Here is a 16,936-nt window from a genome sequence, read left to right on the forward strand (position 1 = left end):
GAACAAGGTTTAGTTGGCATGCACAGCGTGTGGGGAGTTAAGTGTTTCAGCTTTTTCTACATCCAAACAAAGCTGAATATAGAGACAACAGAGTAAAAAACCCCCCACTAATTTCTAATTTGTTGCAAAGGATGTCGATGAGTAAGGTAGCGTTAATGCGTGCGGGTTAAATCTGGCGTTATCTTTTTGCACTAAACACAAAGCCACTCCACAAACATCATGTCCAAAGCACACGGAAATGTCAGCGGGACTGAGGATCACCTGGGGAAGCTGTGAGTTGTTTGTGCTTGTGGCTGGGGTTTGTTAGGGCCGGTCTGAAGTCTGTCAAAGTAGGACAGCTGCTTCCTGTAGTAATCCTCGTCCTCATCAGGATCGTAATGGTTTGAGCGGACAATGTCATCGGCTGCCTTGGACTGCAGCCTCTGGGGCTCTGGAGCTCTGGAGTTGGTTCAACATAGGGTTGGGCGATATAGACTTATCATTTTATCCCCCGTATCTCGTATTTATAGTAATAACGATAACAGTGGTGATAAAAAATAAAATAAATTCTTTGCAGTCTTTTGGTAAGCATGTCATAGCAATCACAGCTCCACAAATACGGCTGTTAAAATATCTTCAAACTTTTAAATGGGCTGCTTTGGGACACCGGCTACATAAAGTAGAGTGAGTTTTATTACTAAGCTGTACATAGCCGAAAACATTTAATCATATTTTCAAATTTATTGATGCTCCCATAAAACAGTGGAGATAACAGCATAAAACAACAATTATGACAGAGCAGACAGGTTTTTGGGTTTTTCATTAATGACTCGGTGCAATCTGCAGGGTTTCCTCCGAAATGTTTTAAACTATTTAAAATTATTAAATGAGCTTTCCATACTATTTGATATGATCAATTAGAATGTATGTATTATTGAATTGAAATATGTTTTTTTTGTTGCAATTGTGAATTGGCACTATATAAATAAACTGAATCAAATTATCATTGTGACGATAAGTCCAAATTCTTATGATAAAATAAATTTTACAATGACCTTACAACAATACAATAAATGCCCATCCATTGTTCCACCACGATGAAGTTTAATGTAAGGCACAAGGTTAAACACTCCAGGAGTAGGGGATATGTTAAAGGGAACATGAAAGCTGCAATATTAGAGATTTTTCATTCTATGCATGTTAAATTATCTACAGACTTACCTAAAGTTCTTCTCTTGATCCAGGTTGCTCAGAGAATTTGCTTTAGGGATCACACCACCTGCTTTCAGGGGTAAATCAGCTGCCTAAAGAATTAAAACAAACATCCTATCAGTTGGACAACAAGTCCAGATGTTGTCTCAGAATCATAAGTTAAAAGTCACTGAATGAGTTCAGACACTTTACAGAAACTCCTTACCCTGTTTCCAGTGGATTCCCCTGCATCTCTGGCGCGGTCCACAGACACAGACCGTTTGTTCTCAAACATCTTGACCCTGGTGAGGACCGACTGGGGCCGCATGGCAGGGTCTTCCTCCTGCGGCTCGTCTCTGGAGGGTGCGGGTTTAGCAGCTTCCACAGGGGAAGGTGAGTGCGTCTCGGCTTTAGGAGGAGGCGTAAGGCTGGCTACAGAGTTTGCTGGAGTCGGGTCGTAGTGCTGAGGTTTGTAGCCTTTCGGCTGCAAGCTAGGTCCTTGGTTATAGGCGGGTCGCTGGGGGGCGAGTTCTGGGGATCGGCTGGCTGAGGGATACCCCAGGTGGGAATCCTGGTCGTAGCCAAGGTCAGATCCTTGAGGAGGCGGCGGGAGGTCGTCGTAATGAACCGGGCCCGGACCTGTAGGTTTGCCGTAGCGAGGTCGCACATCGAATCCCTGCTGTGGCGGGGGCTCGTCGTAGCGTAGGGGTGGGGTGTACTGCGCATCGGAGCCGTCACTGTAACGCAGCCGGTAATCGTAACCCTGGGAGTTGGCAGCAGAGGGCGGCTGGCCGTAGGGATTCCACTGCTGCTGGTCGTACTGAGGCACGCTGTTCTCATAGAGCGGGATGTGGTCGTTGTTTCTGTACTGCGACTCCGGGTACGCCCCGGCCCCGCTGCTGACGTCATAGCGACTCGGCGGGTGGTCGTAATCCCGGTACGACTGCTGGTCGGGGTGGTACGGCTGCGGAGGGTTGTAATTGACAGCCTTCATGCTGTTAGTGATTCTCCCCGTGTTTTCCATGCCGTAAGGATCCTTCTGAAACATCTACCAAACAGATAGAAAAAGAAAACGTTTGAGAACCCCGCACGCACGGGCTTGACCAATGTTAGGCAGTATGTAAAAAAAAAAGAAAATTGAAAAAAAAAAACAACACATCAACAGTTGAAGGATGAACAAGTGAAAGTCCTTGAAATTACAGAAGAAGAAACAGGAAGGGAAAAGACCTGAAATAGAGACACTGAAAGGGAGGTGTTACTAGTCAGAATACATTTTAGACCATATGGAAATTGCAGTAGAGCTGAAGGTTGCAAAAACAAGACAAAGTAAGTCTGTAACGCCAACTTATCGAAAATAACTTAAGAAAGACCACCACATATTTTAAAAAACTTCAAAAAAACAATGGGATCAACTTTTCTTTCTAAACAAAAGTGACACAAATTCTCTGCTGTTAACGTATTCCCAGACACGGACAACAAATGTTTGGTAACTAAGCATGTTTTGGTCGTTCAATCTCAACACATGCAGGAGCACATGTGGAGAAATGTCAAAAAAGAAAAGTTGCCCACTGTCTTGATGCAGTTTAAAAGTAAAATATCCACGTTAACATTTATAGATACAAGCACATACTTGAATAAACTGAATTTAACAAATAATAAAAAAAAAGACATTCAATTTTATTTTGATTAAATAGCCATAAACTGTCCAACCAGATCGGAATAAAGCAGCTGAAAACATACGTGCTGGAAAGTGTATGGCTACTTTTACAAGGAAATAATAATTTTGTCTGCATTGATAAACACAGCAAGAAGATCGAGTTAACACAGAATAAGGCGAACATGTTGCAGCCATGCAAAGAGGATAAGCAACAGTGAGTGCTGCAGAGTTTCCACCGCCCGTCAACACGTAGGCAAATTAACGCAGCCACCAGCTCCCAGGCCTACTGTTGTTTACCGGCTTCCACTCTTGCACGCTCACACGCACACGCATCCTTTGTCTCTTCTGGGCAGCACTTTGATCAGCTGACATGCAGGGCAGAAAAGACAGAGCGATAGAGAGAAGCGGGAGGCGGGCAGACAGGCAGCAGCAACACAGGAGGTCAGACCGAGCCGAGGAGAGCCGAGCCAGGTTCGCCAAGCGTCCAGCGGCGGTCAGGTGGATACCTTTGGTTCTGGACCGGCCAGTCCGGACTGTAGAGGCTCTGGGGTGACGCTCTGAGGTGCTAGCTCAGGGGTGGGCCTCCTAAGCGAGCCAGCCTCTTGGCTGGGGCTCGGCTTGCTGTAAGGAGCTGCGGGAACCTCATCAAGGCTCAGAGCCCCTACAGTTTTTACAGTAACGTCGACAGCAGGGGGCACAGCCTCAGCCAGGGGCTCAGGCTGCCTGGGGATGCTAGGCGTGGCCTCTGCTTTCTGTGAAGTGGTTCAGAAATGTTTAATAACACGCGCTGACACGCCACGGTGCAGTTTCAACAAATGCTACAAGCATCTCAGCCCCCTCTACAATCCTCTGCTCCACATCTAAAAGGTTAGGAATTAGTAGCAGGACAACGTTTCATCGTTAAAGGATACTAACTCGATTTTAATTCCGTGGTTACAATACATATTTAAATATATATATAATATATAATAAATATGTGTATAATAAGTAAATATTTCCCCTTTGTCGTGATCATCAACACATCATTCAGATGACAGAACGTTTCTATTTTAGATATACACCTGCCAACTGAGTAGTATTTAATACATTTCACAAGTACAGTGAAGTAACACTGATATTTCCGTCATGCACATAATACTTTCTGGTGTCATAGATAGAACAAAGTGCACATTGGTGATTACTGGTACACACACTTTTTCAAATAAAGACATGATTTTTCTGTCCCGGTGACATGAGCAACAGTCAGACAGCTGAGGCAGCCCGTAGTGGTAACAACAATTCACAACAACAGAACTCGGAAGTTCTTATTTACAAAAGGAAATAAAAAAAATCCACACTAACAAACATCAAAGACGCGGATAGGTAAAATAAATAGTGTAATAAATATATATATATATATATATATATATATATATATATATATATATATATATATATATATATATATATATATATATATGATATTTCTGTATATAATCACAATATATATCTTCCCTCACATCAGTTTCATAATATTGTTTCATAATAGCACACAGAGTAACTGCAGAGGGGAGACGGTGTGTTCAATAGCGCCTCCAGAAAACCCTTCTAACGCACACCACGTCCTCCAGACAACAGGGGAGACGCACGGCTCTCAGAAACGCTACCTGCTGCGGCACTGGGGCTTTGAACCCAGCCGGATCGATGCGGTTCAGCGGGTCCGGCTGCGCCGAGTGAGAGTAGGCCACATAGCCGGGGGGCTCCTGGATGACCGGCGGCTCCTCGCGGACAGGCTCCGAGGAGCGTGTGATGGCCGGCTCGGCGGGCAGACCCACGTCGTCGTTCAGCGTCTCGTCCAGCTCCTGGTCGGTGTAGGCCCCACCCTCCGTGTCCGTGTCCTCGTAGTCAGAGGTGTGTCGGCTGTCGGTGCTGTACATGGAATACTCACTGCCCGGCGCCGACAGGTAGGAGAGGCGGTCGTCATGAAGGTCTAGGTCGTCGTCGGTCGCCCCATCAGCCTGAGGGAGTCGGAAATCAAACAGAACGGGTGAGAAACACAAATACTCACCTTCGACATTTGGTTCGATGCGTTTGACCGTGACTTACCTTTCCTTCTGACACCCACACCAACTGGTTCTGCTGCTGCTGGATTATTTCTTTCAGGGCTCCAAACCAACCGTCATTCATGTTGTTCAGGTTAATGGTTGCTGAAAGAGAAAGACAAAACATGACATTGCTCCAATTTAGCCTTTAATATCAATCAGGTACATTAAGAGACTTGTGAACATATTAATATCATTTAAGTTTTCTCACGTGCTTGTTCACATTGCAACCACTTACCTCAATGAATTTACTGGGGGATGTTTTTATGATACAAAGTAGCACATAAATGTGAAGTGGAGGAAAAAATAATGTGTCTACTCTAGAGGAGCTGCAGAGATCCACAGCTCAGATGGAATAATCTACTTACAACACAATTATTAGTCATTTAATGGAAGCGCAACAAGAAGAAAGATAGCTTTCCACAAGCCATGCAAGAACCAGCGCAAACATGGTGCTCTGATCAAACGAGATGAAAAAGCATTAGATACTTTGACAAACTGACAGGGCACATCACCCCGAGTCCCACTGGAAAAAAAGTGCATTTACACCTACAAAAGGCTTTAAACTGAATCAAACTTTCAAAACAGTTGTGCAACAATCCTATACAAACAGTCAGTGTTTCACAGAAAATAGTTCAAATCAAAGGATATTCAAATGTTAGTGGCCCAGTCAAAGTCCAGACCTAAATCTAATTGAAAGTCTGTCGAAAGACTTGAAAATGACTTTTTAATGACACTCTCAGTTCATTCGGAACTGAGCTTAAGGTATTTTCTCAAAATAAATATCATTTTCCTCAATGATGGTAGAGGCAAGAATTATAACAAAAACCTATATTACACAATTGGGCACTACACTTGTCTCATTTTAATTGTAAAATAAAAAAGCAACAAAAAAAAGAAACACTAAAACAATGCAACATCTCTCCTTTCATTTCAGTTATGTGCTACTTTGTCCTGCAGGTTAAGTGATCAGTGCTTTCACATAATGTCCTAATGCTCTTTTTGTTTTGACAGAACAAAGAGGACAGTTCAAGGGGTGTGAATACTTTTGCAAGGCATTAGTTAACTAAGAAAAATACATTTCTACATCTGTTAAGGACCCCTAATGGTTTTAAGTATATAAACTACAAACAATGTCCAAAACAAAATTTCTTCATAATAAGATTTGCCCCTCAGTTTAATGCAGGAGTCAAGGAGCTGCATGGATGGAAGTTTTGTCATATGGCAAATACATAGCATGTAATAAAAGAACTAAACTGGGAACTTCGAATTTATTATAGTTAAATTATCCAGTACTGCAGTTTTAAATGAGGTCTGTCACATTAATGTTTTTCTTCAGCTCAACCAAATATGCAACCGTCTGCGTGGAACATGAATAAAACATGACTATGCCATAAGCCCTTATTCATATTTCCATTGCTAACCATTTACTAGGTCAGGTAATGTTTTATACTCCACCCCACGAGCATCACTGAATGTTACCGTCTAACCAGAGTGGTTGGCGAATATTCCCTTAAAGGGTAGCAATGAAACAAGCTTCAAATCAGAGACATGGGAGGTTTCTGCTGTTCAAACCGTGCGTGGACTCACTGGTGAAGAGGTGGTGGTTGTTCTTCCGTAACTTGAGAGCTCGATCAAAGAGCTTTCTGGCACTCTTTCTGGAATCGGGGCAGAGCCGTGTCCTCATGTTCTTGACCCCCTGTTTGGTGTCTGGGTTTAGAAACACAACAATGGGATACCACTGAGCGTAGTTCAGACGGTCCACAGCATTGGGGGTGATGTCCAGCACCGCGTGCTTGTCCTTGAGGTGCAGAAAACAGAATTTATCACTTTGACTGCAAACATGTTCAGCAATTGTTGAGCAAAAATACACGCAAAGCAAGGCGGTTGCACTGCATTTAGCTGAGTGGATTCATACCACCAGAGGGCAGCATTGAGCTACAAAAACACTATTACGTCTCACTTCACATTAAAACATGTCTAGCAAAAAGGGGAACGTTTTCGTCTTTCCTGTTTGTGCAGTTTCACTCACTTTATCAATGATCTGCTTGATGGTATGCAGGCGAATGATGCCCGAGCTCTTCTGGTTGGTTCCCGCGTCCCTCGGTTCGCTCCCTGCCGGAGACGAAACGGGCCGTTACAAAACAATAAGCACAGCCCGTGCCCCAATTAGACATTTTTGTAGCGTGCAGTTGTCAACTCCCATAAACAGAGCGGTTCAAAGCGCAACGATATTCACAGAATAGGAGAGGACAAGTGTACGTTCATGGGAGCAGCTAGATATTTCATACCAAAAATAAAGATAGCAGCCAATTCATGCAGCGGACGTGAAGTATTTTTGGAGGGATTAGGGAATGAAATTCGGTGATTATTAAAATATGTGTGTGCAAGTGCACGTAGCAGTGTAGATTATAGTGCAGGGAAATGAGTTACGTGTGGCTCGTTGACGTTAGATATGCACATTCAAGAGCAGGAGGGTCATTTGGGATTAATGAGACCACGGTGTCATTTTAAGGCCTTGGGGATTTCAGCAGGCATGTGAAGAGGAGTTTATATTTTCCACAAAGATAAGAAATGCTTTCCTGACCAAAAACACAAGGTTAAAAAATAAAAAAAAAACATTAGGGGAGTCATCTCACTGGGATGTACGGTAAAGTGAGGATTCAAACACGAGGATAAGCTCTACTTGTAAAAGGATCTAAGAGCTGCAAACGTTTCTAAAATATCCCAAGAATTATGTTTAGCAAAGCGCAAACTAATGTAGCCCATGCACACAGAGGTTCTAATATGCAGCCCTCTTTTTAGACGTTGGCTCTAATATTATCCCTGCTTAATTTTTTACAAGATATAGTTTTCTTCGATGGTGACAAGAGAGATTTGTTTTTCCCATCAGCACCTTAAACTGACAGGACTCCTTCAGGCAAACAAATAATTTAGTAGTGTTTGTCTTAAAACTGGGAGCATATTCACAAAACTTCAAACTAGTAAGATTTGTTCAGTAGTCCAAACTTTCTTCCAAAAATAGCAGAAAGAAAAGAAAAGAAAAACCATCTGGGTCCTGGAAAATTTTTTTACTACCGTTAATAGCATCTTCCACACTTAATGGCACCCCTGCTGAAGATGTGTAAAAACCTCACAATAAGACCATGTTACCTTTAATCAGTCTAATTATTCAGAGGTGGGAATAAGATCAGCTGTTAACGTAACTGCTTTTGTTATTACTAGACGTACCAAACATGCTAAAAATATGTTTAGCATTTTTTTATCGTAAACTTTATGTTAATCCTCGTGTCTGGACACTGTAATCTATAGCTTAATAAGCTATACCACACAAATATGACTTGCTTTCTCTTTGATGCTCTTCAATAGGGCTAAGACAAGAGAACCAGCTGTTCAAGAAAGGTAGATGTCAGTTGATCTGGCCTAAACCTGCCAATCTACATTATCTACAGAGAAAGAAACTATAAAATAAAACTAAAACTGTGACGGGGCCAAATGAAACTCGGAAATTTAGAATCATGCTACGGCAGCAAAAGCCACATTTATTTTGAGAAATGTTGCACTTTACCAAAGGTGCTACTAAATGTGGAGGAATTTGTGCTTAAAACGTAATTCCACTCTGCATTCATTATTATACAAGATACTTTTTTTATCCTAAGAATATTGTGTCTGTTCAATCTGACCTAAGGTGAAAATTACTAAATGAAAAAGCAAACTTTGTTATTTGAAATCTCTCTTACTATAAATAATAAATTACTTGTCTTTTGTCAGCAAATAAATAAGAAAAAGTCCTGGCAAACGTGAAAACCATTGTTTTTAGTCTCAGAAAACCTGTTTACTGTGGATCATTTAGCTGGCCATGAGGGGGTGTTTGTGATCTCCTGTCTCTGAAGCATCTTATGTTGCACAACTCGACATGCAGCCTCACTGTTCTCATCTTTCACCGTAAAATCCATATTAACAAGGGGAATACCACTGAATTTAATGCTTGGCTGTCATCTACGTTCAGATTGAAGATTATTGTAATTCATTTTCACCAAGAACAAGTGAGGCGGTCACACTGACACAGCAGCACCAACAGCTGGGGGGTGGGGGGGGGAGAGCATAGTTCACTTTTCACGTCACATTTTCATTAAATCCAACACATGCACAATCCCCACAGACAGGGTGCTTGTTTATCAGTGCTGACATTGTGCCAAAAGTCTTCAAAAGGGAACATCATGCAAGCTTTCTTTGAAACCTAAATTGATTTGCATTCATTTTTAACAGTCCAGTTTTGAGGGAAATCCAATTTCATAACTTGATTTTCTTCAAACAAGCATCTCCAATCTGTCTCGGTGTCTGTGGAAAGCTAGCCGTGTGTCAGTATGATGAAACATTTGTAAAAATCACATGTTAAGTTTTATGGTTTTAAGACTTCTCTTCCCATAAAGCAGGGGTGTCAAACTCCAGTCCTCGAGGGCCAGTGTCCTGCAACTTTTAGAAGTGCCTCTGCTGCACCACACCTGAATAGAATAATTAGGTCATTAGCAAGGCTCTGGAGAACTGAGGAGGTAATTAAGCCATTTGATTCAGGTGTTTTGTACCTGTGGCACATCTAAAAACTGCAGGACAGCGGCCCTTCAGGACTGGAGTTTGACACCCCTGCCATAAAGGATGATGGAAAATTCATACATATATTAAATTAAGTGCTATTCCCCTCTATGCATTAACAAAGCAGTGGCTGTCATTTAAACATCAACAGAATAAGGGAACTAGTCACCAAACACTGGTTCAGATAGATTATTGCTCATTCACTGACTCAAATAAAACAAATATATATATACATAGATAGATATACTTGATGCACTAAGTGACATACTTTCCCCTCCTTGTTGTTGCTGTGTTTCTGAAAAGAAAATACAGTTACGTAAACATCACTGGAGTTGTGCAAATAAACATTAAGGAATGGAAACACTTGGGTGGGAGTGGGCTGAATGCGAGCGCGGCTGAGTGTGAGAACGAAAACCACATTTTTGAGCTGCTTCTAATTTGGAGAGGTGAGAAGAGGTGGATGAGGACCGAAATTAAAAAGGATATTCAGTTCTGCTGCGAATCGAACAAACACTCACACTGAGAACATAACGTGGGACTAAAGACATTTCGACAACAGATGAATAGCGATCTGCTAAAGAAGAATCTTATATTTCCAAAACGAAAGCATGCCACTCAAACAATGAGTCTGATGAATTTTAAGGGTTAAATCATTTTCTGGCTCTCAGAACAAAAAGCTCAAGAAGGTCACTTCTCAGAACAAGAAGGTCACTTCCACCTTTGTCCGTCTCCCTCTCTCTTGTAAATAAACGGGGCTCATATTTGTCATTTGTTCGTTTCAGTGGTGTGTAATGGGTAAATTAAAGGTGCGGTCTCCGTCCCAGAGACATACCAGGACCAACACATACAGTGAAAATTATACGGATCTCGCTTTATTACTTACTTGCTAATTCAAAAATGTCTGGCTCCTCCCTGGCCAGTTTCTCTCTGGCCACATCTGCGATCGGCCCAAAGATAACCACTGGCCTCAGGAATCCAGCTGTGATCACACAACACCAAATTAACGGGGAGAAAACATTTCAGTTAAGACTTGTTTACATGAGCAAACCAAGCAGTTCTTTCTGAAACTTACTGTTTTTTTATGATCCGTTGTGTTATATTTGAGTTTAATGAATGACACGATAATATGCAGAAGCTTTAAATCCGACACTGCACTTACTGTGGGTTCGGAAACCTTACCTTCCCTCAGCACAACCCTCTCATAGGCTGGGAACTTGGTCTGAACCGGCTGAGCCGACAGGTCCTCCCGGCTTTTCCGCAAATTCCTCTTGGAACTTCGCAACCCTCTGAACCTCCAGAAGTCCGCTCTGTCGCCCCCTGGAGTTTTAGGAAGGGTGTACTGCACACTAGACAGCTGCTCCGCTCTGAAAAAGAAACACATTAGGTTGTGATGCAGTCAAAAATGGGATAAAAATAACACAGCCTTAGAATGCCTTGGTAAAATAAAGGCATTTTAGACTAAATATGTGCAAATTTTAAATGGCTAGTTCATAAAGTTTTTGCCATCGTGAACAAGCTCATAAATTCAGATTAAACTAAAGAAACAATAAGCCTTACAGACAGAGTTGGCTTTCATTGCTAATTTAAATACAAATAAATAAGTATTTTTTCTTTAAATTATTTGATTAATTAGTGCAAGTAGATCAATAACTATTACCAAGAGGTAAACCGATCAACAGCGTCAAAATAATCAGAGTGAACTTTTGAAACATGTTTACATAAAAAGTCTTAATAATTTTGTCATTTTAGTAGTTTAAGATGGAGTACTATGTAGTTTAGTAGATTGGATGTCGGTGATTAAAAAAAATAAATTCAGCCACAATAAAACCCCTGAGATGTCACACAGATAAACAAACTTTATTAATTTTCAACTTTTATGTTCTATTGTTTTGTTTTGGGTTTTGTTTGTTTGTTTTTTTTAAACTTGATTTGATCCACTTGGCTGTACATAATAACTTTGGTTCATGTGATTTATGAATAAAATGACATTGTTCATCTCTGTGTGCAGAAGCTGCAATATGCAGCTGAATGATTTTTCAGTGCAATATCAATTTCTCATATCCACATACTAAAGACAATGTGCTAGCTAAATTTCATACAATGAAATCTCCCAGTTTAGGATGAATTTGGATAGATGGGTCAGAAATGATCTCCACCTATTTTACTTTCCTAATAGTCTTAGATTTACAAGCATGTTCCTTTTCCTCCATCTTTGCATGTTGATTAAGTCGAAAAACAAGCTGCGCAGTTGTAACACTAATGAGACCCAACTTTTTTTTCTTTTTTTTTTTTACCTGTTCTTGTTGGGAATGATGCCTCTTTCCACTTCCTGGTGATTCTTCCCAATGCGGATAGCGAGCCAGGAACCCAACTTGCCATTGTAGAGCGTATCTACCACACGGAAAACCTCGCCCTTGTTAAAGCTCAGTCCGTACGGAGATTCCTTTTCATACTCGAAATGTGTCCGAATGTAGAAGGAGTCACCGACGTCCGACTCCACAATCTTCCTATACACTGAAAGGAGACGAGAAAACAACATTACCACTGCTGATTACCACCACATATAGTTTTGGTTCTTTTTCGTGTGTTCGTCCTACTATAACCGATAGTTTAAACGTACCATCTTTTTTCTTCTGTGCCAGAATGGTAACCATGTCTCCTCTTGGGAGATCCAGCAGAAACAGAACTGCCTCTTCTCGGATGATGTTGGCAAAGTCCACATTGTTGACCTATAAACATAGAAAAAGCTTGAATTTATGCTGCTACAACAGGAGAGCCATGTTTAAGGTGTTGGGATTTGAATGTGCTTTGCTGCCATTTTCCTTTTCTTTTTTTTTTTTCTTTTTTTTTCGCATTTTGTTATACGAAACGGTCCCATCAGGAGCACAACAGAGAATTCTTCTAATAACCAAGCAGCCTTTCTGTCATGGCCTCCTACTGCTGCACTAAACACAATAAGTTCTGTTTATTGACTCTGCTTGAGGGGCAGCAGGGAAATCAGAAACACATGTACTGGGTCAGTGAACCTCAAAAAGACACTTTTATCCTTCCCAGAAACAGTAGGGCTTGACGTCTTTATCTCCTCTAGCACACGGCGACCAAAGGGAAACCACCTAAGGAGGGAAAACAATGTCCTGGAAGTCTCAGAGATGTGTTTGTACAGTCGGCAGAGTGCACAGAGGCATAAAATAAGGGCTGCAGCCTACAGTAGGAATCTTCTTCATAAAGATTTTGAAAATTGACGCCATTAGTTAGTTAGCTTCAAAGCAGGTCTAAAGAAATATTAGAGAATGAGACCCGCAGTGGCATCAGAACAGCTGCCGTCATCCCATCAACAGAGTTAAACTAGTGTTCAGCCTAACAGTCCGTCGACTGTTCAGAGGTCAGACGTGAAAGAACGACCTCTATTGTGTCCTCATTCTGGGAACAACGGGAGGTTTTGACAGGAGACCGATCAAGGGAATGACTCATAAACTCACACATACATTGTTTCTTTATTCCCAAGATCTTTTTTACAAAGACGTAGATCTACTGTGGCTGTGAACGACATAGTTTCACCACTTGTTAAAATAAAACTCAGTGTGAAGCAATGTGTTGTCTGTTTCTTGACACCAACACCACATGCTCTTTCCACTGAAGCCATGTGGGTTCGGGGGAGAAAAAAAAGGGAGTGGCTACAACTTTGAAAAAACTCTGATATCAACATTAGTTGCCGAAACTTTTGTTTGCTTCATTTGCAGCATTTCCCTCCCTGAGACACATACATGCAAACTCTGGGGAAAAAAATTAGTCAAATGTTTACAGGTTATTTTGTGCAAAAATCCAGTTGTGCAACCACATTGATCTGCAACAAATGCAAGTTGTGCTTAAATGACCATAGATAGAAAACATGAGCTGAAGAGAAGGGAGTGAAGCATACCCTGAGAATCTGGTCCCCTTCCTCCAAGCCCTCCTTGGCAGCTGGACTATCCTCTAAAACTCCTGCCACAAATATTCCCACGTCGTTCCCCCCTGCTAACCGCAGCCCAACACTCTCTCCCTTCTTGAATTTGACCAACTTCATACTTGGCCTGCAGGAGAAAAAAACAAAAACAAAAAAAAAAACAGGAGGGAGAACAAGAAGAAGAAGAAAAAAAAAAGAACAAAAAGGTCAGTAAATAAAAGGATTTCAAAACAACCCTTCTAGGAGATCCGGACCACTTTCAGGATAATATTACCGATGTGAACAGTTTGTGCGCTCGATTTGGCATGAACTTCATGCTGCTACTGCACAGATGTGCTCAGTGACTTGAGAAAAAGCGGGATGGTTTAGTTTACCTGAGGATGCTTTCGTCGTGAGCGGCGCTGGGCACCGGTGCATCAGAGGGGCTGACAGGCAGGTCTACGTCTGGCTGACCAGGCTGTGCATAAACTGGCTTTGGTTCTGCAGCAAATGCAAACACAGGGAGTGGATTAGTGCACTGAAACAGCTGCAGCATACCTGGCCAGGAACATGAAATAATGATGGCGCAAAGGATAAGGACACATGTTGGCATAAGTTGTAAACATTGGAGGGCTTATCTTATGATGTAAAAAAAAAGTAACACTTAAATATATTTTATTTCAGGTATGAACAAAGTAAGAGTTAAAAAAAAACAAAAAAACACAGCCATTTGACATCAAGCGGTTTCTTTACCAGGCAGCGGAGGTAACTGTTTGTCATTGCTGGAGCTGGCCTGGTCGCTGGCCTGAGACAGCACGCCGTCATCAAAGATTTTGACCGGAGTGGACATGCCTCCTGGTTTGGAGATGCGGTCCTCCTCTCGACTCCGATAGCTGAAACAAAACAAAAACATTTCAATGTTTTGAGGACTTATAATAGCAATGAAGACCAGTTTATACCGATCTATTTGGTGAAAAGTTGGAGGTTCAGCTTTTTGTTTTTATTTTTTATATATGTGTGTGTGTGTGTGTGTGCGCGCGTGCGTGTGTGTGTACAAATGAGCTCTTTGTTTAGCAGCTTTGTCCTGTGCAGACATTGGCAGGAAGAAAAAACAAACCAAAAAGGAAACTGCACGGTACAAGGACTACGTCAGAGGACGCATTAAGGGGGGGAGAAAAAAATGAAAGAAAAGACAATAAGTATTTAAAAGAAGGATGTGCAACTTGATGGAAAAAAAGACAATCCACACATTCAACACCATTTTAAGTGGTTAAGATGTATTACTTATTGCTTTTCAGGAAAAATAAATAAATGTACAACTACATTCAAAATTGCAGACTAAAATGTCAATCTGAGTAGAAACATTTAAAGTATGAAGCCGACAGAGACTCCTAAGATAAACTGATACTGTCCACTACACTACAGGCATCTGAGAAACATTGCTGAATAAACAAACGTGTGTGAGTTCAGCAGGTTATGTGATAGAAAAACTATGCAACTTAAGACAATGCTTGAATGCCAATCTGATCACATGACTCCCTGCCGCCACAGCACTCGAGTTGTATTCAAAAGCCTTTGAACAGGAACGAAGGTGCAGGCCATGAAACCAGCACAAAACTACACACCGTCCCTCACGCCTGTCCAAACTTATCTTCCTCCTGCAGTTTCAAAGAAAGTGCACGCAGACCACAAGCACTTCGTCACAAATACAACACGACACGGCGCACCGAGACAAACATGGAACAATCCATTCATTTACACGTAAATGATCGTCTGCAGCCTTCACATCTCCCACCAGTCGTTGCTCTTTTCCAGGTTCCTGGATTCCTCGCTACAATGCAGTTTTACAAATAAACATCATCAGTGGATTTTTATGCAAGTGGGACGACACTCAGCAGAGAGGAGGAATGTTGAGGAGGAAGAAAGGTTAATGAGCGATGCATCCTGAGCAAACACAGCAGAGCTCGAGCTCTGTGTGTGTGCGTGTGTGTGTGTGTGTGTGTGTGTGTGTGTGTGTGCATCCCTGTGCGCCAAAAAACATGAATCAAAACAGAGTGAGAAGAGGAAGGGCAGAGAAAACGCATTAGAAGGACAAAAAGAGAGAAACGCAGAGTGGCCCGAATGTTCAGCTTTTTGCAGCAGAACGCTGCTAAAATAAGGCGCTACTTTGACAAACGCTGTTTGACAGAAGCCTCTGTCCCGTCCCCTCGCATGCACATTTCCATAGCATTGGTACAGAACAGATCAAACAAGATGGAAAAACTAAAAAAAGATGAATGAGCGTAAAACCGGGTGCACGCTTTACAGAACTGACAGCACAAGTGACACAAACCAAACAGCCTTCCCCAAACGTAAAGAGGGACATGAACAAGATGATAACAATAAAAACTACACAATAAAGTGCTACTTACACGTGTTCATCTTTCAGTTGAACCATGATGCCTTACAGAAAATTTTGATCCCAATTCCTTTTAAAAGCAACACAGCACAGAAAGCACGCAAACTCGCTGATAAACATTCGATGAGAACGTTTTTAATGACATATTCAAGAAAAAACAGGAACAGTTTTCCATCTTGGTGAAAAGAATTTCCCAAAGCCTTCCAGCCATTCAGATTGGTCCAACCACCCGGGATGGGGCAAAGCACTGTGGGAAGTATGTCAAATTCTTTCAGCCCCCTCCCCTTAATAGCGGCAGCATTCCTTTCAATCTTTCTACTGACAGCAAAATATTATCGTCACCAAATAGAAACAAAAATCCCAAAAAATCCTCAAAACTTGGCATCAAACTACAAAAGTTTGCTCATGGAAACGGTCAAAATCATGCTGTGCAAAAAGGTCAAAATAAACGGACACGAATTCTCCATTGTCAACCTGAGCAGCAGTGTCCTTATTTGACACCAAAACCACAACATAGCACCGAATAAAATGGCTGCACTGAAGGTTAATCTACTCAAAATGACATAACGGACTAGCAGCTAAAAAGCCAGTTTAACAAGCAGCGACGTACTGACCTGATATCTTGCTACAGCAGCAGATGTTTCAGTGTGTAAGTGTGCGTATTTTGTGTGTTTATGCCTGTACTAGCAAGCAGGATCACAGGCTCAAAAAAAAGACAACTTCAGCTTCAACGGAATGCATTAAAATGAAAAATGATGCAGCTTGTACATGCAATAGATACGAACTCACATTGCAAAGGACAAATGCAACACAAACGTATCATCTGAGAGAAGCAATAAACAGTAAGTCCTAAAATGCAACCATAAAAACAGAGCTGGAGCTAGCATTAATTCATTTTCTTCATTAAAATCATTGAGCTATAACAGATTTCCCTGCTGTTTTTTTTTAAATCAGCATGCATCCATTTATTCATATTCACATCCATATAATAATTAGGAAAACACTAAAATCTAAAATTAGACAAAAAAAACAACAAAAAGCACGGTTGTGTTTTTACGTGATTTAACAGCACGTATAAAAGAAATTTGAGTAATACAGCTCAAATTCATTTAAGT

General features: G+C 41.4%; 1 protein-coding gene across 10 annotated transcripts in view; it reads right to left on the reverse strand.

The window, feature by feature from the left end:
* The window catches only part of tjp1a (tight junction protein 1a), a 100,879-nt gene that overhangs the window by 7,994 nt on the left and 75,949 nt on the right, over nucleotides 1–16,936 (reverse strand). For 5 of the 10 annotated variants that reach the window (XM_008405193.3, XM_008405197.3, XM_008405195.3 and 2 more), the window contains 16 exons: nucleotides 14,177–14,316; nucleotides 13,819–13,924; nucleotides 13,421–13,571; nucleotides 12,122–12,230; nucleotides 11,796–12,015; nucleotides 10,681–10,865; nucleotides 10,385–10,480; nucleotides 9,770–9,796; nucleotides 6,941–7,023; nucleotides 6,499–6,709; nucleotides 4,913–5,013; nucleotides 4,474–4,824; nucleotides 3,334–3,579; nucleotides 1,397–2,218; nucleotides 1,201–1,283; nucleotides 262–438 (listed from right to left, as the gene is read on the reverse strand). In XM_008405193.3, the coding sequence (XP_008403415.1) occupies nucleotides 262–438; nucleotides 1,201–1,283; nucleotides 1,397–2,218; nucleotides 3,334–3,579; nucleotides 4,474–4,824; nucleotides 4,913–5,013; nucleotides 6,499–6,709; nucleotides 6,941–7,023; nucleotides 9,770–9,796; nucleotides 10,385–10,480; nucleotides 10,681–10,865; nucleotides 11,796–12,015; nucleotides 12,122–12,230; nucleotides 13,421–13,571; nucleotides 13,819–13,924; nucleotides 14,177–14,316 (3,108 nt within the window). The remainder of the gene's footprint in view (nucleotides 1–261; nucleotides 439–1,200; nucleotides 1,284–1,396; nucleotides 2,219–3,333; nucleotides 3,580–4,473; nucleotides 4,825–4,912; nucleotides 5,014–6,498; nucleotides 6,710–6,940; nucleotides 7,024–9,769; nucleotides 9,797–10,384; nucleotides 10,481–10,680; nucleotides 10,866–11,795; nucleotides 12,016–12,121; nucleotides 12,231–13,420; nucleotides 13,572–13,818; nucleotides 13,925–14,176; nucleotides 14,317–16,936) is intronic. The other 5 variants (XM_008405202.3, XM_081605151.1, XM_008405194.3 and 2 more) reach the window with 3 other exon arrangements.

This window comes from Poecilia reticulata, chromosome 3 (assembly GCF_904066995.2).
Source record: "Poecilia reticulata chromosome 3, P_reticulata-male-v2, whole genome shotgun sequence".
NCBI lineage: Eukaryota > Metazoa > Chordata > Actinopteri > Cyprinodontiformes > Poeciliidae > Poecilia > Poecilia reticulata.